The sequence below is a fragment of the Rhyacophila brunnea genome, unplaced genomic scaffold (assembly GCF_057557595.1).
Source record: "Rhyacophila brunnea isolate RB1 unplaced genomic scaffold, BYU_Rbru_1.0 scaffold_17, whole genome shotgun sequence".
Lineage (NCBI taxonomy): Eukaryota > Metazoa > Arthropoda > Insecta > Trichoptera > Rhyacophilidae > Rhyacophila > Rhyacophila brunnea.
The window spans coordinates 23,809,812-23,829,084 of NW_028232827.1; the positions used below are offsets into that span (position 1 = coordinate 23,809,812).

Genomic DNA, 19,273 nt, shown 5'->3' on the forward strand with positions numbered 1-19,273 from the left:
GCTTTCCTGCGGAGCTTTTTATGTTTTGATCGTCTGCGTTGCGAAAATTCGCGAAAAAACAAAGAAGAAAGCTCGCCATGAATGAAAAAACTCTAGAAGAAAAAAACACCCGTTAAGTAAGTGTACCAATGCGTGGTCGGCAAATATGGTACCATGTACTGACACTCTATCATGCTATGTACTATGGAAAAACAACTTTCCGGTTTTAGTATTTAGTTTTCAAAATATTCAGGATGACATCTTTATATTATAAGAATACTCGTCTCAAACAAAAAAAAAACTCAACCCTTCTTAGTTTATTCATTTCGCCATTTTATACAGAGCGAATCAGACGGAGATTTATTTAGTGAAAAACATTTTTTTAATTTTAATTATAATATATTTGTAGTATGTTTTAAACACGTATACCTTTTCTAAGAGCCAGGTGCACAAATTACCGATGATTATATAAATCTAAATAATTACAAACGCTATGCATAGACAGAGAGCAAAACAATGACAAATCAAGATCAATGTTATCAAAAGAGCTGCCCATTTAATCAATAACTTTCATATATTATTTAAAGTAATTGAATACATATAAATAAATCACTAAAATGAACATTGAGTAATTTAATTGTTGCTATACTAGTGGTTAATTTTACAAATACACCCATCGCGAATACTAGCATCCCTATTTTTTTTATTGCAAGTATTGCAATTATTCTCAGCGGCGGTCATAAAGACTATAAAATAAAATACAACTACACCTAAATTCTAACTACCAACGTACATAGTAAAAATAAAATAGCATCGCATCTCTTTCCCAGTGACAGTGTAACACAGTATAACAAATATTAGTGGGGTTTTTTTTGTACAATGACGCGTCTATTTGATTGGTCATGTTATAGGTTTTTTTGACGCCAGCTGCAGGGATTATGTTACCCTTTGAATATTATTTTAAACGTAATTTGTATAATTGTATAATAATTATGTGACTTGTATGAACCATTTCGAGGCCTCCTTTTAAATCTTCTGACGAATCGACTGCGTCATCTCAAAAAACGCACCACTGATTATTCTAGTTAGTTGACGCTTATTTACAATAATATAAATATGCACATCTCGTTTAATGCAGCTACTCTGTCTTGTTCGCGTATTTAATTGATACGAATTTATTCGACCGGTTAGTTTTTCGTTCATACGGTATACGTAGTATGGGAGAATAACAACCATTGCTTGAGAATTAACCGTAGAATGACTATAGGTAGGAAAATTTGGTGCACACGTTGAAAAATTGATTCATTGATAATAAAGTCCGTTCAAAATCCGATGGTTGTCAATCTTGTTTCGGTCGGCGACCGCGCGTGGATAAAAAAAAAACCTCACACACACGTACGCACTTACGCAGAGTGCGAAATCTCAAATCTCTCACACTGCTACCATTATTAAAGACACACATACTAATTAACAGTGATTCTCAATCCAATGCTTGCCAAGATATAAATTAATTAAACTGATTAATGATTTTGATATATATTCATATTATAACAACACACAAAACAGAAGCACTATATTGCAAAGAATACGGTAACTCACACTAAACTTTGTGTTACTGTCTAGTATTACTTTCTTTAGTTTGTTTATCAATTATTATACTATATGTTTTTATTAGCACTACCGATCTGACAGGCGACCCAAGGCGAAATTTTCGGTTCCATTTTTAGCAGCATTTATGTTGTTGAGCTTACTTGAGGACCAGTTAGATTGCCGCTATCAATAATTACAGCACCAATTCCATATTTGAAAGAAAATTTTCAACAGTCATCCATTAGGCTCGTTGGTTTCGTGGACGTCTAACTTTGGCTCTGACGTCGGAGACACATTAGCTATTCAGTGGCTGCAATAATTAATTGCCACTGCAGTGTCGAGTAGCTGGACACTGCATATACATAATATTACATATTATTATGTAAATGAATACGAGATAATAGTGTCGCCGTATGAATGCGCCCATTCATTTATGTGTAAAAGCAGGGTCTCGAGACACTGGTGTCTTGTGTGAAACGGTACTGACACCTGGGTTTGGCGGTGAGTTGTTAACTCTTACTAGTTTTGTTATAAGTACATTTAATTTTATAATTTATAAATATCGCATTCTTTAAATATTCTGGCATGATGTTTGGGAGTTCTTTATACAGCAATAAATTGGCCATGTGAACATTATATTAATATTGGAATTTATCAAGAGTATGATGCTCGTTAAAAATTATTTTATTTATAAAAGGTACTTTTCCACATTTTTGTGCAAGTATGTTTCACAAAAATGTAGAAAGTAAATAAAAATTATATAACAAGCATAACATTCATATTAAACTGTTTCTGGTGGAAATACGTTGTATTAATAATTGAAACAAACACAATATTTTTATATTGTGATTAATTTAAATTAATAATTTTAATCAACATTCAGCGTGGAAAATTCTCAACTGATGATTTAAGTATTAAATAAAGCACTGCGTTTGTTCTTTCTTTTGTGCTCATGTATACACTCCATGTAGAGCGTAAATGGTAATTTACCTTTCTTTACATAATAGATATGTTTACATTTAAAACTTGGTAATAATTGATTATTCTTTTTATGAGTTTAATAACATGTGTCCGTTTACTTGCTACTGCGCAAACAATGTTTCTGAAAATATTGATGTCGGTCATATTTAAGTATGGCATTCAAAGTTATGCATGCCATCAAAAACATTATCGGTTGCGGAAATATACACAGGCCTTCCGTGTTGATAAACACTGAGTAACTGTATATAACCCATACAGGTGGAGAAGCGTCGCGGCGCGTCTATTTGCGAATGCGGGGGGCAACGAACGCCCCGAGGAATGTACCGACGCCTCTCGCCATTCCTGCGACGCCGCCGGCAGACGGATGGCGTCGGTATTCTAACAAGCCTTTCGATTTGGCGTACCTACCCACTAAATTAGTGCCTTGTTATAGAATATATAACCATTAATAAAGCTGTTTGATATTTTAACGTAATAATCAAAACAAATTTAGGTACGATACAAATTGTGTTTTGAGTCTTTAAACAAACCATCACATTGTATATTTTTGAATATATATAATGTTTATTGTTAAAGATGACTTAAAACTTACTTTTTATTGAACATTATGCTACGAGACTCTATTCTAATAACGATAATTTAAACTAGTAGGTTATAAATTAAATGCTTATCAAATTGCGTTATCATTAACTATCGGTTTTTGTGTATTAAATCAAGATTACTAACCGACGTCCGGCTCTCGTCAATATTTTTAGTTATAACGTCTACTTGAACATGCTAACAATTTACAATAAACTATTTCTTTAATTCAAATGAACAATTCACACATTCACTTACTTTTTATTTATACTAGCAGAACAAATTTGAATTGATAATAATTATACTAATCAACATTTTTATCAATTTGATGTATATATAGATAACGGGGAATTAGTATTTTTCAATCTGGAGTTTTTAGAATTATAAAATAATGGAATTTATTTTTCCCATTCTTTACCTTTATATGTGATACCGACGTAATACGAATTAATACCTACGAGCAATAACATAGAAACATTTATACAAATCTTTCCATTCACTAGCATTCTGATAGTTGATAATTTTAGAATGTATATTAATATCACAATTTAGATTTAGAGAGTTTAATGGTTATTGTGTGAGATTTAAAAAATATATATATATATAAAAATTACATCTTTTTTTTTAAATAATAACTCTGTAATTGCCAATAATTCAAGGACCCAAAAATTTGTAATCCCGGTATTTGGGATTAAAAAAATAGTGATGTACAATTTACGTATTTTATCACTTATCTATTAATTAATTACATTAACAATATGGGGGGGGGGGGAAACAAATAAAACGTGTAACAGTATTAATAATAATAAGCAGAGTAGGTACATAGAAACATCGTCAAAAAATATCTACATATTAGTACACTAAATGAGCTACGTAAAACTTTTTTAAAAATGAAATCGTCCACCTAAACTTGGTTAAACACAGATGAATAAAAGAAGATGACGCTACTATATTATGTACACCAATAATGTAGCCTTTAAGGTGTGCAAGTTTTATCAATAACGGTTCAGTTCAGTTCATTTAAATAAAGTATCTATTGAAAATACCTATAAATACTCGAATTATAATAATCATCAGTAGGTATTACGTTGTCGATGGTCAGTATAGAATAAAGTGGTAATAATACAGAGTTGTCTATGGTATGGCAGAAGTGCGGGTCTTATTGTATGTCAACCGCAAAGCCTGTTTTTAAACGAGCAGATTGCAAGAGCAAATAATAATTATCATTAACAGACATGTCAATACGTATTGCAATGGCAACTTTGTATCGAAAACATCGCGGGAGACTTTGCTTGTACCAAAGCAACTCTTCGATTCGGAATTCCGATATTAATTATTGTTTATCAGTCGTTGATAATATGTAAATAAATTTACCGTAAAATAATAATGAAATGATTTTTTTATTATAATTTCTACAGCTATATTATATTATATAACTTAATAACTTCGAAGGATTTGCTATATTTTTCAATTTAAGTAACAAGAAGTTACAAGTAGGGTTGCGATATTTTAGAAAATTCTACCAAAACACAATTACTAATTACGTACACATAATATGATTCAACATTATTTTGAACTAAAACATCAGTCATAACTGTTACAGCTTGTGTTTATTCGATTTTTTTATTTATTGATATGTATTTCAGAATTCTCGAATTCAAGAATTTGTCCTTTTAGCTGATTCAGTCAAAAGATTTTTCAGTAGAAAATGTAAAATATTCCGTTCAGAATCAAAGTTTAGAGCTTTTTAGCATATTATATATTTTTTTTATTGACAATCTCATTGATGATATCTAAAAAATGATTATTTTTCAAATTAAAAAAAAATGTTTTTATTATTTTTCAGGATATTTTGCGTACCGGTAAGCTCTAACCGGGATCCTAGACAAGTACTTTAATTACCAGACAATCCCGGCAAACCGGAACAGTTGGCAACCCTAATTACAAGTAATAATGTTTTTTTTTGTATTTTGCATCAAGTAATTAATCAAGTATTCGAAGAAAGATTTAGTTAGACCATCCGACAGAAATCCAATTAAGAGGACGCCATCGAAGTTTAATGGATGAAAGATCTACCCTGTAACTTTTGTACTCTTAGCTAACTGCTATTAATTATTTATTATTTCATGAAAGACTTACTGTAAACATCTCCCGGACATGTTTTGCAGCATCGTCCAGGGTGAAGAATTGGCTCGTCGCATGTTGGCTTCGGACAATCATTCTTGATATTTCTGCACTGGACCTTAGCCACAATTTTTTTCTTTTTGTGCACCTGAAATAAAAATAATAAGACCTTCAATAATTTAACTATTAAAACAGTGTAATTGGTGTATAAGGAGGTACTAAAAAGATTGACCTGAACTGCTGTAATAAAGTAAGATGAACGTTATATACGTGATTGTTTATGAATAATAATGGTTACTTGATTAAAAAACGTTTTGTACTTATACTAACTTAAGACATTTTTATCCCAGTACTTACGGCTTTGGCAAAAAAAGGCTTTTAGTTTCAAAGTCGGTTCCTCTATATTTCGCCATTTTTAGACTTTCAAAAAACCGCCAAGCACATTTAGGACTGCGAATGAAATATTTTCTTTTTGCCGACATAGGTATTGTGAATATAACAAACTTTGCAATACATGTTCGGCTTAATTTTATTTAACTAACAAACGGGTCTGAATTTGATACAATGAAACGGTATTTACAGAATCAGAATGTAACCAACTTTACTGTCGAAATTGTTGAAATCAATAGTCAAATACTCTCTTAGCGTATGTAAATTGAGTCTTCAATACTCATTGATTTCCAGCCAATGTATTCATTAACTTTAATAACATTTTTCAACGTCATTATCATATTTATATAATAGTTCTATTATTATACATTACTATATGAAGATTTTTCTTCAATATCTGGTAATAACTTGAGTAGTATCTACGTTTTTTGTCATTGAGTCACTATGTGTATCGGTCAAATAAATACAGTGTTTAAAAATTTTTTTGCGAACACCCTTATCAACTAATTAAAAGCAACATGTTTCAGTAGATAGGTAGGTAATATTGTATTATACCACTGATTGACCTAGGTTATAGACAATTCCCACAGGTTTAAAACATTTACCAGGCAATGCTAAATTCAAAAATGGAATCACGCATTACCGCTCTTTTGACATGATTGCCACAATTATGATGATATAAATACGATTGCAAATGCGAATCAAGACTAGTAGATACGCATAAAAAATAATCGAACCCCGTCGAGCCGTGTTCGTATTATCGACTGATCCGATGCGGATTAGAAAGTGTTGCCTGTATATGGGAGAAATATCTCTGACCGCGTCGGCCAGAGGTTATCCAGCGATATTGGCGCCAAACGCCATTACGTGGCTGCCTCACAAGATGGCCGACATACGTTGAACTAAGTTTACACAAGGACAGTTACATCCTACATGAACAGCTGTTTTTGTCGTAATTGAATTCAGGGAAATTCTATAGAGCAGAGTTTCTAAAATGGGCCCACTGAACCCTGTTACTCAGTTGATGGTTTTTATTAAGATATGAGTAGGTATATTGTAATGAATAAGGTTAGTTGGCTAAACATGTTTCAAACATACTTAATACTATGCTATACGAAGCGGGGACTAGTAAAAGTCGACGATATTTTAAAACTTAATGTGAAGTAATGGATAATCACCACTTGGTCCTGCCTTAAAATTCAAAATTCCGATGGCATCACGAGGTTTGTGCTCCGGTAAGAATTGTGAAGTAAGTACACTAAGTAACTTACATTTTCTGGTTCATAGATTTTATTAACAAACATTTCATGGTTTCGACAGTAAGTACCATTGCTTATAATCTTATCGACATATTCATAAAATTAAATGGAAAAAATAATACAATAAAGAAAATATGTCCACATCAGAGTAAACTGTAATTTTGGAAACAGGAACTTAGGTCATACAGTTGAATGAATATAGTGACGTGTAAGTTACCCAAAATCTACACCATGTAGTAGTGATCGTCGGACCTAAAATTATGTTAATAATTCCGTTCAATAAAATTTTAGTGACAATTGCAGTATACCGTATCATAGTTTATCATGAACCGTTGTTTCGGAAATAAATGGCTGTATAGTATTGAGATTCAATTCAAGTCTCAATAAAACAGTTAAAAATACGTAATATAATTAGACAGAAGAAAATAGGTAGGTAAGTAAATTAGAAAAGTTGGTTAGAAAGTAGGTGCTCGTAAGTATCAAGTCGTACCTATCAAATATCAGATTATAATGTAAACATTATTATTACCAGATGTTTTATACTAATTAATATCAAAATAATATTCTTATTGAATCTAATAAAATTGTAACATTACTGTCTGTAATGCGCCACGAATAATGCATATTTTTTTTGACCTCAGTGCTATATGGCCATCTCACGGTGAATACGTACAATTTACATGCAACCAGTTATATTTAGCTATTTAGCAACTTGTCGAAGTCACTCTCCCGGTGTAAACTCGCCAGATTACCGGCTGATCCCAATAATTGACATCGATGTCGTGATCGCAATAAGGAAACAAAAGTTTGATACTTACTCGCAATGCTAATGCCGTCTGAGACTTCGATTAATTTTTATTGGAAAACTTCTCAAAAACGACTGTTATCTCAAGTAAATATCTGTCTGTATTAGCATTTTAGTCTAGTGTTGTACTTTACTAATCGTTTGATCGTGGTAATATTTCTGAAGGTTAATTGAAATAACAAATAAAATAAATGTCTATGTACGTAACTTTAATTTGAAAAAATATATCGACTTCCTAAAATATGTCTCTAGGGGTTATAATACTTCGTTCTTTAGTCGTAAGTCTTGGTAAAGTTCCATGAAGCTAGGGATTGCAATACCGAATGAATATATCAATACCGGTATTTCGGTATTTCTTATTGAATACCGGTTTTCGTCAAAACATGTCATACAAAAAGAAGTACATATTATTTAATATAACTATTAAAATTTATTTAAAACACCATGTACAGCAACCTAAATTACCTACTTACATTTACTATGTTGACTTTTATCAATATGTAGATATAGGTATAGATCATAATATTTTAAAACTGCTAATTTTTACAAAATACTATAAGTCCGGGTAGAGGAAAATCTCTCTCAAATTCAACGTATGTTGGGATTATATTATCAAGCTGGATAATAGTAAAGTTATAGGATAATTGAAAAAAAAATACCACGAATGTTTTCTTCTTCGTTATGTTAATTCATCGCGACAATTCTGTAAGTATATAATATGACTGATTTTGTTTTAATGTTATTTAACTTTAGTTGGTTTCAGTCAATATTATATTAACTGTATGTTGGCAGGATAAAACTTATACACTAAATTTAATATACAATAGAGTTAGTAGTAAATGAAAAATAACATTAAATTCATTTTCACAAAACATAAATGTGTATGCTTTCTTAATACCGAAAATACTGGAATTTTTTATTTTTGAAACCGGTATTTCGGTATCGATTAATAATTGAATACCGGTTTTGAAATACCGGTATTGCAATCCCTACATGAAGTGTACCGTAAAGCAGTATGCAGTAGAGTTGCCATTTCATAACTTTGGACTCCGGCTGACAATGATGTAAAATATTCTATATTATTATTTGATATTTGAATTTTATGCAACGTAATCAGGCAAAGAGACGTATCAGTGTAGTAAAAAGTGTAAAGTTATTAAGCGTATTATACTCTTACTTTCAGAATATGCGGCATTTGTTTTTAACCGAGTACAGTACAGTCGTGACTCGTGGGTCCCATACAGTCCGCATCTAGTTGAATGTTTGCTCCAGCCATTCCCATTCGGATAACGAGCTCTCTTTGCAAAATGCCATCCCCCGTGAGGTTTCTGAAGCTGTCGACACTCAATGTTTTAACGTCGCTAATCAGGGGTAAATCTGGATCAGGACAGGTGCTATTGAACAAAACGTTGGTTTGATTTGCGTACATATATGTTTTTATTGTTAATAAAACTAAATTACCGCACTTTAAAAATGTTCATGTTCTCCTACTGTTTTTACATTAATAAGTGCACCTGGTCAGTATAATTAATAATCTTTACATAACCATATAAATCTAAATAATGTAAAATGTAATAAAAAATATTCGCAGTATTTATTATCTGCAACTACCATAGTGATTGTGTCCGACGCGATAAATTTTGCGAATAAAAAAACAGAATGCACCGTTTGTTGATTCTGAACAATCAATTGAAATTAAAACAAAAATATCGCGTATATTTTGATGACCGTTTAGCTATATTATATTATTATACTCATTGCGAGATGACCTTTATCTACGCAGCCGAGGTCGCGTCCTGAGTTCTGCGCAGAATTTTTGAAAAAATGGCGGGAAAATTTATGTGCGGACCCAGTGTTGCCAATAAAAGATCAAAACCGTCAAGATGGTTACTTTTAACACGTTCTATATTATACTTAGGCGATTAAACTGGCCATAGATGATTTTTATTAATATCATATTTTGCTTGGTTCTTACTCTTAAATCCAAATTTGAGATTTAAAAAAAAACAACATATTTTTGACACACTAGAAAAAAAATTACCAAGTCGGACTCAACTCACGTCTTTAACTTTCCGGGTGAACGCTGTCGATTCGTCTATGATGCATGCGAATTGTTTTATTTCAAGGAGTTTTACCTTATGTCCTTTAAATTCTCAGAAGGCAATCTGCTTTGTCATCAATTAAGGTAAATGACATTACATTCCTACTGACTAACTAACTAACAAACGTCTGGCTCTAACCAAATTATAATTTACTTAGAAATATTATTTACTTTTAGTACCTACTTTATTTCTAGTTTTATCAAAGCCAACGGCACGCAGTGTAGCTTAAGTAAGCATGCATTCAAAGTGTATCCCTGTTATACATTAAACTTATTAAACCCTCTATAAAACGTTAATAATTAATAATCTACCAGTTTGTGCTGCATTTCAGAAACAAGAAAATCAACTCCAGCGTTTACCAAAATGAACATGACGTCGTCAGATTGATCAAAATGTAACGTTTATAATGGGTCACTTGATATAATTATATGGACGGTCACACTTCGACACATCGCTTCATAATATATAGATAGAGGTTCGATGTTATCCAGAAAGACTTGCCAGGCCCCCTATGTTAGAACTTGCGAGTGCCAGCTGCCCGGTCGACATGACGTCATATGACATCATTGTGACGTACTACCGGAGTGATAATAGCATTCGAGAAAATAAAGCTACTCAGACAGTGACGCTATTCATTGTCATCATACACATATAGGTGTTTCATCGTAATAATATCTATGGTGAGCACTGTGCGCTGGGCGGCAAGCCTCGAGCGTGTATTGGCTGACGTCACAATTACGTCATGTCGTCTGGTGCCACACGAGTCGATAGTTAGGAAATCGCGGTGCTCAGTGGCAATCATGGCTCCCGCAAGGGGGGCTGACAGGGCTCTAGCTTCTAGCTCTAGATTAGTGACGTCAAGTACTTACTTACTCTCCCTACTTCTAAGACAGTCGTTGTGTAAATTCATTAGCATTGTGTTACAATTACATATATTCCTTTAATTGAGTTGTCACATTTATTACAGTATATTATTTTATTTACCTAAGTTTTTCAATATAATATATAACATTTACGACCAAAGTGTATAATCGTTCAGTTTTGTTACACAGCATAATATTATTCTAAAGGATGTATCAGAATCAAACTATGATTAGACATCTCTCATATCGACCGGCAAAATAATATTTTAATGCATTTTCAGAGCAAGGCACAGAACAAGTCAAGAGTTACGACTGATTCGCAAATAAAAAAATTAATAACCCGACTGGCAATTTTATTATACACTACATTAACTTCGGCGTATTTTCTCGAAACGATGCGCCCCGACGTCCATATATATTATCAGCGTGTGAAGTATGACAGTCATCACCTCTTTCCCTATTAAACACGCTCGTATATTTTTATTTTCAAAGCGTTTTTATTCGATAGTAAAATTTAAAAAAAAAAAAAAAAAGTCTACTTATATACAGGTACGCATAGTAAAACTGAGTAAATTTTCTTTTTTCACTTAGCGCTGTGTAAATTCGCTCGTAATCGACACGAGGCGCCAGAAAAGTGTTTATTGACATTCTTCGTTTAATGTTTACATGATTAGATATAATAAATTGTGTAATAAATTGCATTATATCATTTTTTAACGGAACGATCAAAAACAACAGTAAAGTTAACTATAAAACTTACCACTAGAAATTTTGACGTAAGCTTTAGTATATATTTTAGAAGTTATTTGTAATTAAAAATATAAAATTCAGACAGGGACACATCATTGGTTACATGCGAATTGTACGTCAAACATTTCACCGTGGCACAGTTCACAGTGAGCTTTCTTATCGGAATGAGATGACGGTCTCTAATATTAGATTCAATATGAACATTAATTTAATTTTCATAGCTGATTTTGGCAAAATTCAAGAATGAAAACCTAACCTAACAAATAACAGTATATCGGCTATTTTCAAAATTTGTTTGCTGCTGGCTTCCTGTAAACTGTAAACCGACAAGAACCATGTTTTATTTAGACATGAATTTTATGTCAGTACTATACGACCCAAAGAGGTTGGACGGTCTTTAATATACGGCCATATATTTCCGATACAATATTTCACGGTTGAGTGTGATACGGCAAACTGCATACGTGCAAGTTTTCGGACACGCACTTCATTATATACTTAGGTTATATATACACTGGATGATAACACATACCATTGAACTGAAATGCTGAGTTAAGAAAGCCAGTTTGGCTTAAAGACGACTGAGGGAAATGCTACATAGCCACGCCACGACTTAATCCTGGGACTTAATCGTGGAATATATAGAAACTCACAGAAACAACTTTTAGGAAACTTGAAGCTTTAAAAAAGTGGCTGTACAGATGCATGCTTTGTATCAGCTGGAAAGACAACGTAATGAATGTCGAGAATGTAAAAGACCAAAATAGAAATTAGAAAGCTGACATTATTGTAAAATAATTACAAGATAAAAAGAACTTTTTATATACAACGTTTTTAAATTCTGTTAAACCATATAAACTTGACTTGACTAGCTTAAACGATCAAAAAAATTTGTACTTGACATGTCATATTGATTTCCATAGTAACGCACGTATATATTAATAATTTAGTTGCTAGGACTCCAGACCCCTAGCAACCGATAATGGTGTCGAAATAACTTTTCATACAAAACAGAATTAACTGAAAATGAATTCAATTCTACTTAAAGATGGCTAAAAGTATTAAAAAAGAAAAATGCATTGGCATCGTGTTCTGATATATTCTAAAAGTTTCAAATGTCGAACTAGTCGGGAAGCTAGTTAAAAATCGATTGCAAGATTTGTACCGGACAAATAAGAATAGGAGCTAAGAAAAACGTTGTAATGAGTAAAGTCGCGTTGATAGATACACTATATCTAGAAGTCTTCGTGTGGTTTATGAAGGAACCTCGATAGACACTCGGTATTTAAGTTCATCCTTGAGGAAATGTGTGGATATCAAAATAACGAATAAATGCTGACTATAACCGATCATAGAGAGAGACATCGGCACAGATATAGATGCATGATGATTGTGCAGCTAGACGGTGCATCCATACTTACGCTGAGCTCTCCAATCAATATAGTGAATATCTTGGTGACAATGACTTGGATGGGCTAGTCACGTTGTTCGATGCAGATGACCTCAACCTCTCTTTGAAATTTATGGAAGAACCTCAGTAGGCACTCAGACAGTGGGTCCCTCTCGTAGAAGATAGCCGTACAACATCAGGTAGGATGTAGCGAGACCGCATGTAAATAAATTTAAGTGAATATCTTTGAATAAACGATTGTATATTTGCAACTATTACATATCTACTTTCAATTACTATTATTGAAAATTTACAAAGTAAATTACCTACAGCATAATCGCAATAGTGTTTTTTTTATATTAATAATTACGTCAAACATCAATCGATTCACCCGCGATTTCTAACAAAAAAAACTACTGCGAGGTAACCAGATGCTAGTGAATCGTTATGCCGGTCGACAGAACGGTGCATCAGCTTCAGAATTGCATTCGCCTGACGTCTCCTTATATGCAACTATTGCCCCCAACTGCATTCGAGGCGAGACTGCAAGCCTTAATATGGGCAACGGTCGCAGAGTCATGCGGCCGCCGTAGAAAGTTGCAGACTGCAAGTAAGATTAAATTGTACAATGTACATGCAATGATAATTTACCTAAAGCTATTAGTAATATTTTTACTAAGGGCTCGCAACTGAAGATTATCATCGAGAATTCTAGAAAAATAACGAGATGTCTGGAATCTCGTCAAAATGTCATGATTCTTGTTTTTTTACTATTTAAGTAGAAAGAAAATCTCTGCATCTGAATCTATATAGAAAACATATTGTTATAGGTATATTTGAACAAGACGATGTTATTATCTTCTCAAATAGGTATATACTATATTTCTTTAGCTACTTTGGGGGTTTTATAGCATAAAGCAGTAATTCCTCACAGGAGTTCTGCGGAAATCTGGGGCTCCGCGAAAATTCGGAAAAGCTCACTCAAAATGTAGGTAGGTACATCTTGATACCTTTTTGGTAATAGGCTAAAACTAATGTTTAGAGTGACCTGCGTTTAAGCAATGGAATGCATATTAAGAAAGATGACCTTGTTTAGGTCAAGATATCGCATCAAAGTTATTATTAAACTACTGCTAATTCTATTGGAGACGAGAATTTTTCTAACTAGGAACAGATGGAACAAACATTAATGAATTCAGTCGTATTAACAACTGCTGAAGATAAGAGAAATGGGGGTAGCTGCAGTAGCATCCCGTGTGGCTTGGATGTGAATTACGGAATTTTGATATTATTAAAATTTGGATTTTTTTCACCTGTGGCAACTAAGGATCTATCTATAAGGTTATCGGAAACTAAAAATAATATTTCAAGGCATTTTCAGTCTACTCAAGGGTTACACTTGGTAGCTATGTTTAGTTTGATTACAAGCTTTCAGAAACTGTGTGGAGTACCTACAGAAGACTCACCCATTCCACAAATTTCTATTTTTTAGATTCCATTGTAAATATTTAGACACGCAAAGAAAATGTTTGGAAATTATTGAGTTAGGGAACCATTTCATATTAATTATCAATGCCCATCACTACCTACCCAGACTTGCACTCCATAATTTATATTAATTCCCTTTTATTTTACAACTTATTCATACCACGATTACAATATAATATGTTTCAATGTCAAACGATTTAATTTTCCAATATTTTCTATAGAGAAATATTTTTTACGCGTTTGGGTACTTAGGTACATAAAATAAAATATGATACGGTCGATTGAGCTAACCACAAAGGCTACTTACCGCATCTCATATTCTATAATAATTCAATCCAGTAGTACCAACAGATAGTGTAAGATTAGTACCTATAGTGAACGCAAATGCCACATGTTTCAATGTGGAGACGCAGGAGACGCTTGTCGAATTATGACATCCTGGCCAAGGACTTTGTGTGTGAATAAATAGTTTAAAAGAATGACAAGACGTACTGTTATCAGTGTTGTCAACTACCATTCACGAAATTATGCCAGATAGGGTAAGAAAGTAATCTATATTTCAAATATTTTTTTCTATATATTCTCAAAATTCAAGTGTCAAAAAATTAATCTTGTGGCGGACACGACTCCGAAAAGAGACTGCTCACTTGCCTGGAAATCGCAAGCGTTATGCAGACGGAATAGGATTTAACCCTATGTTCACTTCGTAATCTTCACTCACAATCTCAGCTTCAGCTTGGTCTGTTTAACTCTGACCCTTACGATCATAAAGGTCCTCTATTTTGAGATTAAGCACCCTATTATTGAGATCCGTTTCTAGTGCTAAGTGTGGTTATCTAGTTGTCAAATACGATACACATCTGAAGTGAACTAATCATTTGAGAAGTTCATCTACTCATTGGGTCGAGCGAGTCATCTTATCTTGTGTATCGTTTAAAGTACCTACTATTCTCATTTATTGTAGGACAATGCCTGTGAATCTTAATAAATATTAAAACCAGAAATGTTTCTATTTTTTAATAAACAATCTTATATATCCAAGACCATCATTACATATTATTAAGAGGGCAGTCTTTTTCCAACAAAACAATTAAAAATGGTAGATTTTTTGATTAGAAAATATCCCGTACTGCCTCTACATAGGTACAACTACTATCGTACACTGAATTAGTCTCAAAGTACAAATATTTTTTAGTCTAAAATGTTTCTTTGTTAAGCCGCTCATTTGTTTTAATTTTTCTGCAAACAGCCGAAAGCACTTACCTTAACCAGGCTTATTAAGCTTCGCGCACGTTCCGTTTGATATTTTTGTTAAAAGATAAAACCGTAATAATTAGATATGCATATAACACGACTTCTTCTCAACTGCACCTAGTAAAATAAACATATTTAATTTATATAATATGCTTCGCTATCTTATATAGGATAAAACGTGGTAGTAATGTATTAAGTTTATTTGTGTTTACGATGGTATATTTCCGATATAAACGGCAAATAGAAATGCCCTTATAAAATTGAAACTGAAAAAGGATTAAGTAGATTTTTTTAAGCAATAATTATTAGTGTGCCAACTAACAAACCGTCCTTCGGCTCCACAACGCGTGTGCGTTTTACACAACGTTTTACACATAGCGTGTGCGGGTAGAATTATTAAGTTAAGAACCCGTCTTATTGCTTCAACGGGTAGGTCAGTACTGATCTCAAACCCCTGGTCATATGGGAGAATGATATTCAAGCATCCGGGATACATATCGCAAATCGGTTTTACGAGCGACAGCGGGGCTTGAACTGCGTGCAGAGGGGTGCCGTCATATTTTGTTAACTACTCTAATATTTTGTATCCATGATTAGAAAATGTCTTGCATGTAACCCATAATTATTGAGAATGATGTACAATAACATATAATCGATAATCACGCTACGCATGTAAGTACTCGTAACAAAAGCAAAACGTCAAAACAGGCCAATCATTGTTTTCAATGCAAGCTAATTAAAATCTAGAATAATTGTGTTCAATATCAAAACAAACAATTTGGGTTGGAATGGCGACTACGAATAAAGCTTTTAAATCAAATACCGAACTTTTTCATTCTCCTTCAAGCTAGGGCCACCATTCAATTCCTTGACGTTCTCAAATACTTAAATTTGTGTAAGTCGCATTGTCAAACAAATGTGCATCACGTATGACTGACTTGAGACGTGAGCCGTGAGCCAGAGGCTGCCTTTGAAATATTCGTACACCAACTTTATGCGCATGCGTTATGACCGATTCAGGTGTCGTGGCTGAAAACTACGTTTTTATCCAGTCAACGTCTTTCTTGAACGCTCTGAAGAGAGGAGCAAGTGCTATGAACGTGAACGCTAATACATAATCGAGCATTCTCTTACAGACCTACCAACTTATCTAAAGAATGGATGGGGGAGCCACAGTCGAAAACTACCCAATCAAAACTCGCAATTGGACAGAATCTGACGTTTCCAATATGACGTCCTTATTAAGGTAGTTCGTAGTTCCATTTTTGACCGTTCTTTAGATAAGTTTGTAGGACTTTAATTGATGGTTCAAATATAGGTGATTCATTTCACATGATTTATGGACGTCAGATTAATCGCAGAGCGACGAATTACTCTTTCCCGTGAGAACGCATTTTGGTTTTGTGGAAACAATTATCATTTTTTATTAATTTTATTGTACCTACCATAAATTTAGCCAAATATGTACATTTGTTTAAATTGAATAATGACAGTGAAAGTGTGTGTAGAATGTAGATCATTGTTAGTTTAGATACTGGATAGTTGATCACAGTCAACTTGATGCTCATGCCTGGTCTACTCCATTATTTTGATTTCTTTTGATCCTGAAACGTTGTTTTTATTTTTTACTCTGGCTGTGATGTCATAGTTTCAATTTGTCGTCGAGCCAGACTTTCAAAATTAAAATTATAAATAGAAAAAAAAATACTCGTAAATACCTTAGGATACGATAACACATTGTGAATAATATTTTTATTGCAGTATTTATAGGAATTCCTCGAGTTGTAAATCACTGATGCTTGTTTAAAAAAAAGTCTCTCTCGTAATCCATTAAAAATAATTACGTTCATAATACCAACGTCTGCATCACCTACAAGTGCTAGAATTTTCCTCTAAATCCGACGATTCCCATCAGTTTATCACGATAAACAATCAAGATCAAAAGAATGTCGGCCAATTTCGCCGCGTCAAAGTGTCACCGGTCACTTTTTTGTGGCACTTTGGCGGGAAAATAAAAAATATCGCCGCGAAAATGTATGCGCGCTCAGAATTCCTGCAAATGATTTATCTTAGAAAATATTATTACATTATGAGTGTGCACTCCGACAATACTTTTTGCTATCTTACGGAACGTTTCAAGGACGTGTGAAGCGTGATCTAGGGTTTGCAATACCGGTATCCGCATGATTTTTTAAACACGAAATTCCCGGTTTAAAAAATATGAAACCCGGTATTTTTATATTATAATTATTTAAAATATACAACTTCTTTGCAGAGTATAAGTTTTATAACTTTTTACGTTTTTTTTACACTATTTACTACACTGATACGCCTCTTTGCCCGAATACCTCGCATAAAATTAGATCAAATAATATTCACTTGTATTAATATAAATGTAGTATTAAGAAAATAAATAGGTAATAGGTAATGTAAAAAATATTTTTAGAACATATTGCATCATTTTTATCCTAGAGCCGTAGTGCAAATTTATGAAGAAGCAACTCCACCTTTCAATGATTTTTACCATTAATTATTTGTTGAACAAAGACCTGGGCAATGCTGTACTTTTTCTGTCCACTCATAACAAATATGGTCGAGATACTGTAGTGTTCCTATCTACCTAATGTAAATTCACTTTATATCATTTGCTATGCGGAATGAAAGTTTTCTCAAAACCAGATATACGTAGTCCAATGTGTAAGCACTAGGCGGCTCTCGTGGTGCAGTGGGTAAGGCGCTGGCCTTCCACCCGAGAGTTCTGGGTTCGATTCCCGGTCATGACAAAAACATTTATGTGTTTCTCTCAAAGCCTGGGAGTTTGTGATTGTTCAAAATTACTAACAACCACTTTGTACGAAAAAGCAAGGACATGGTTATTAATAATTCTAAAAAAAAAAAAAATGTGTAAGCACTGGTTTCTCATACGATCCGAGCTCGATTTCCGGTGATGTCACAATTCACTGTATCCCTCCCAGTCCCGGTGATTTTTTGTGTTTTTTTTTATTATTATGGTGGTTTCATTTATAATAGTATCATAGGAAATTGGAAAAAATATTTAAAAAATTAAATTAAAAAACACTTTTCCGGAAAAATAGCCCACACGATTGTGTAGTTGGGTTTATTTTACTACCATAATATTACTATAATATGTAGAAATTACACAGGACGATCATTCCTTTATCGTGTGCTACCCGAAACAGTTTGGTGAAGTTGCACTCGTATCAATCTTGGAAATTCTTAACCCATTCATTGCAGACCAGTTAATTACTATTTAATTACCACATTTAAATAAAATGCTAATTAACTATAACATAACATTTTCCAAACAACTTTTGACATATTATACTATTTAATTATATTGATTTATTGAATCGATAATAAAACGAAAAATGCAATTTCATGACTTATGTCCCGGCTATAGAAATTGAAAACGACTTTCTAAGGTTAATGAAATAAATATACGAATTAATGCTTTCTTTTAAAAAAAATCAATGGGGTATCGTTTAGTGCGATCGACAAAAATCTATCTGGCAATCGACCCACAATAATTCTACAATAATTTATTCAACCAATTTACATACAGCAACTATTTAAAGTCCGAATTTCAAACAGAACAGATTTTCTTTTTTATTACTACACTACTATTTTTCGATTCCCGATCTAATAATAGTGGAATTATTCATTCGTCCATACAATCACGCAAAGAGAGACAGATGACC

At 33.1% G+C, this 19,273-nt stretch overlaps 1 protein-coding gene across 4 annotated transcripts in view; it reads right to left on the reverse strand.

Annotated features, from left to right (window-relative positions):
• The window catches only part of sog (chordin short gastrulation), a 325,330-nt gene that overhangs the window by 99,050 nt on the left and 207,007 nt on the right, over positions 1 to 19,273 (reverse strand). For all 4 annotated transcript variants that reach the window (XM_085944183.1, XM_085944185.1, XM_085944186.1 and 1 more), the window contains exon 4: positions 5,269 to 5,401. In XM_085944183.1, coding sequence (XP_085800309.1) covers positions 5,269 to 5,401 — 133 coding nt within the window. The remainder of the gene's footprint in view (positions 1 to 5,268; positions 5,402 to 19,273) is intronic.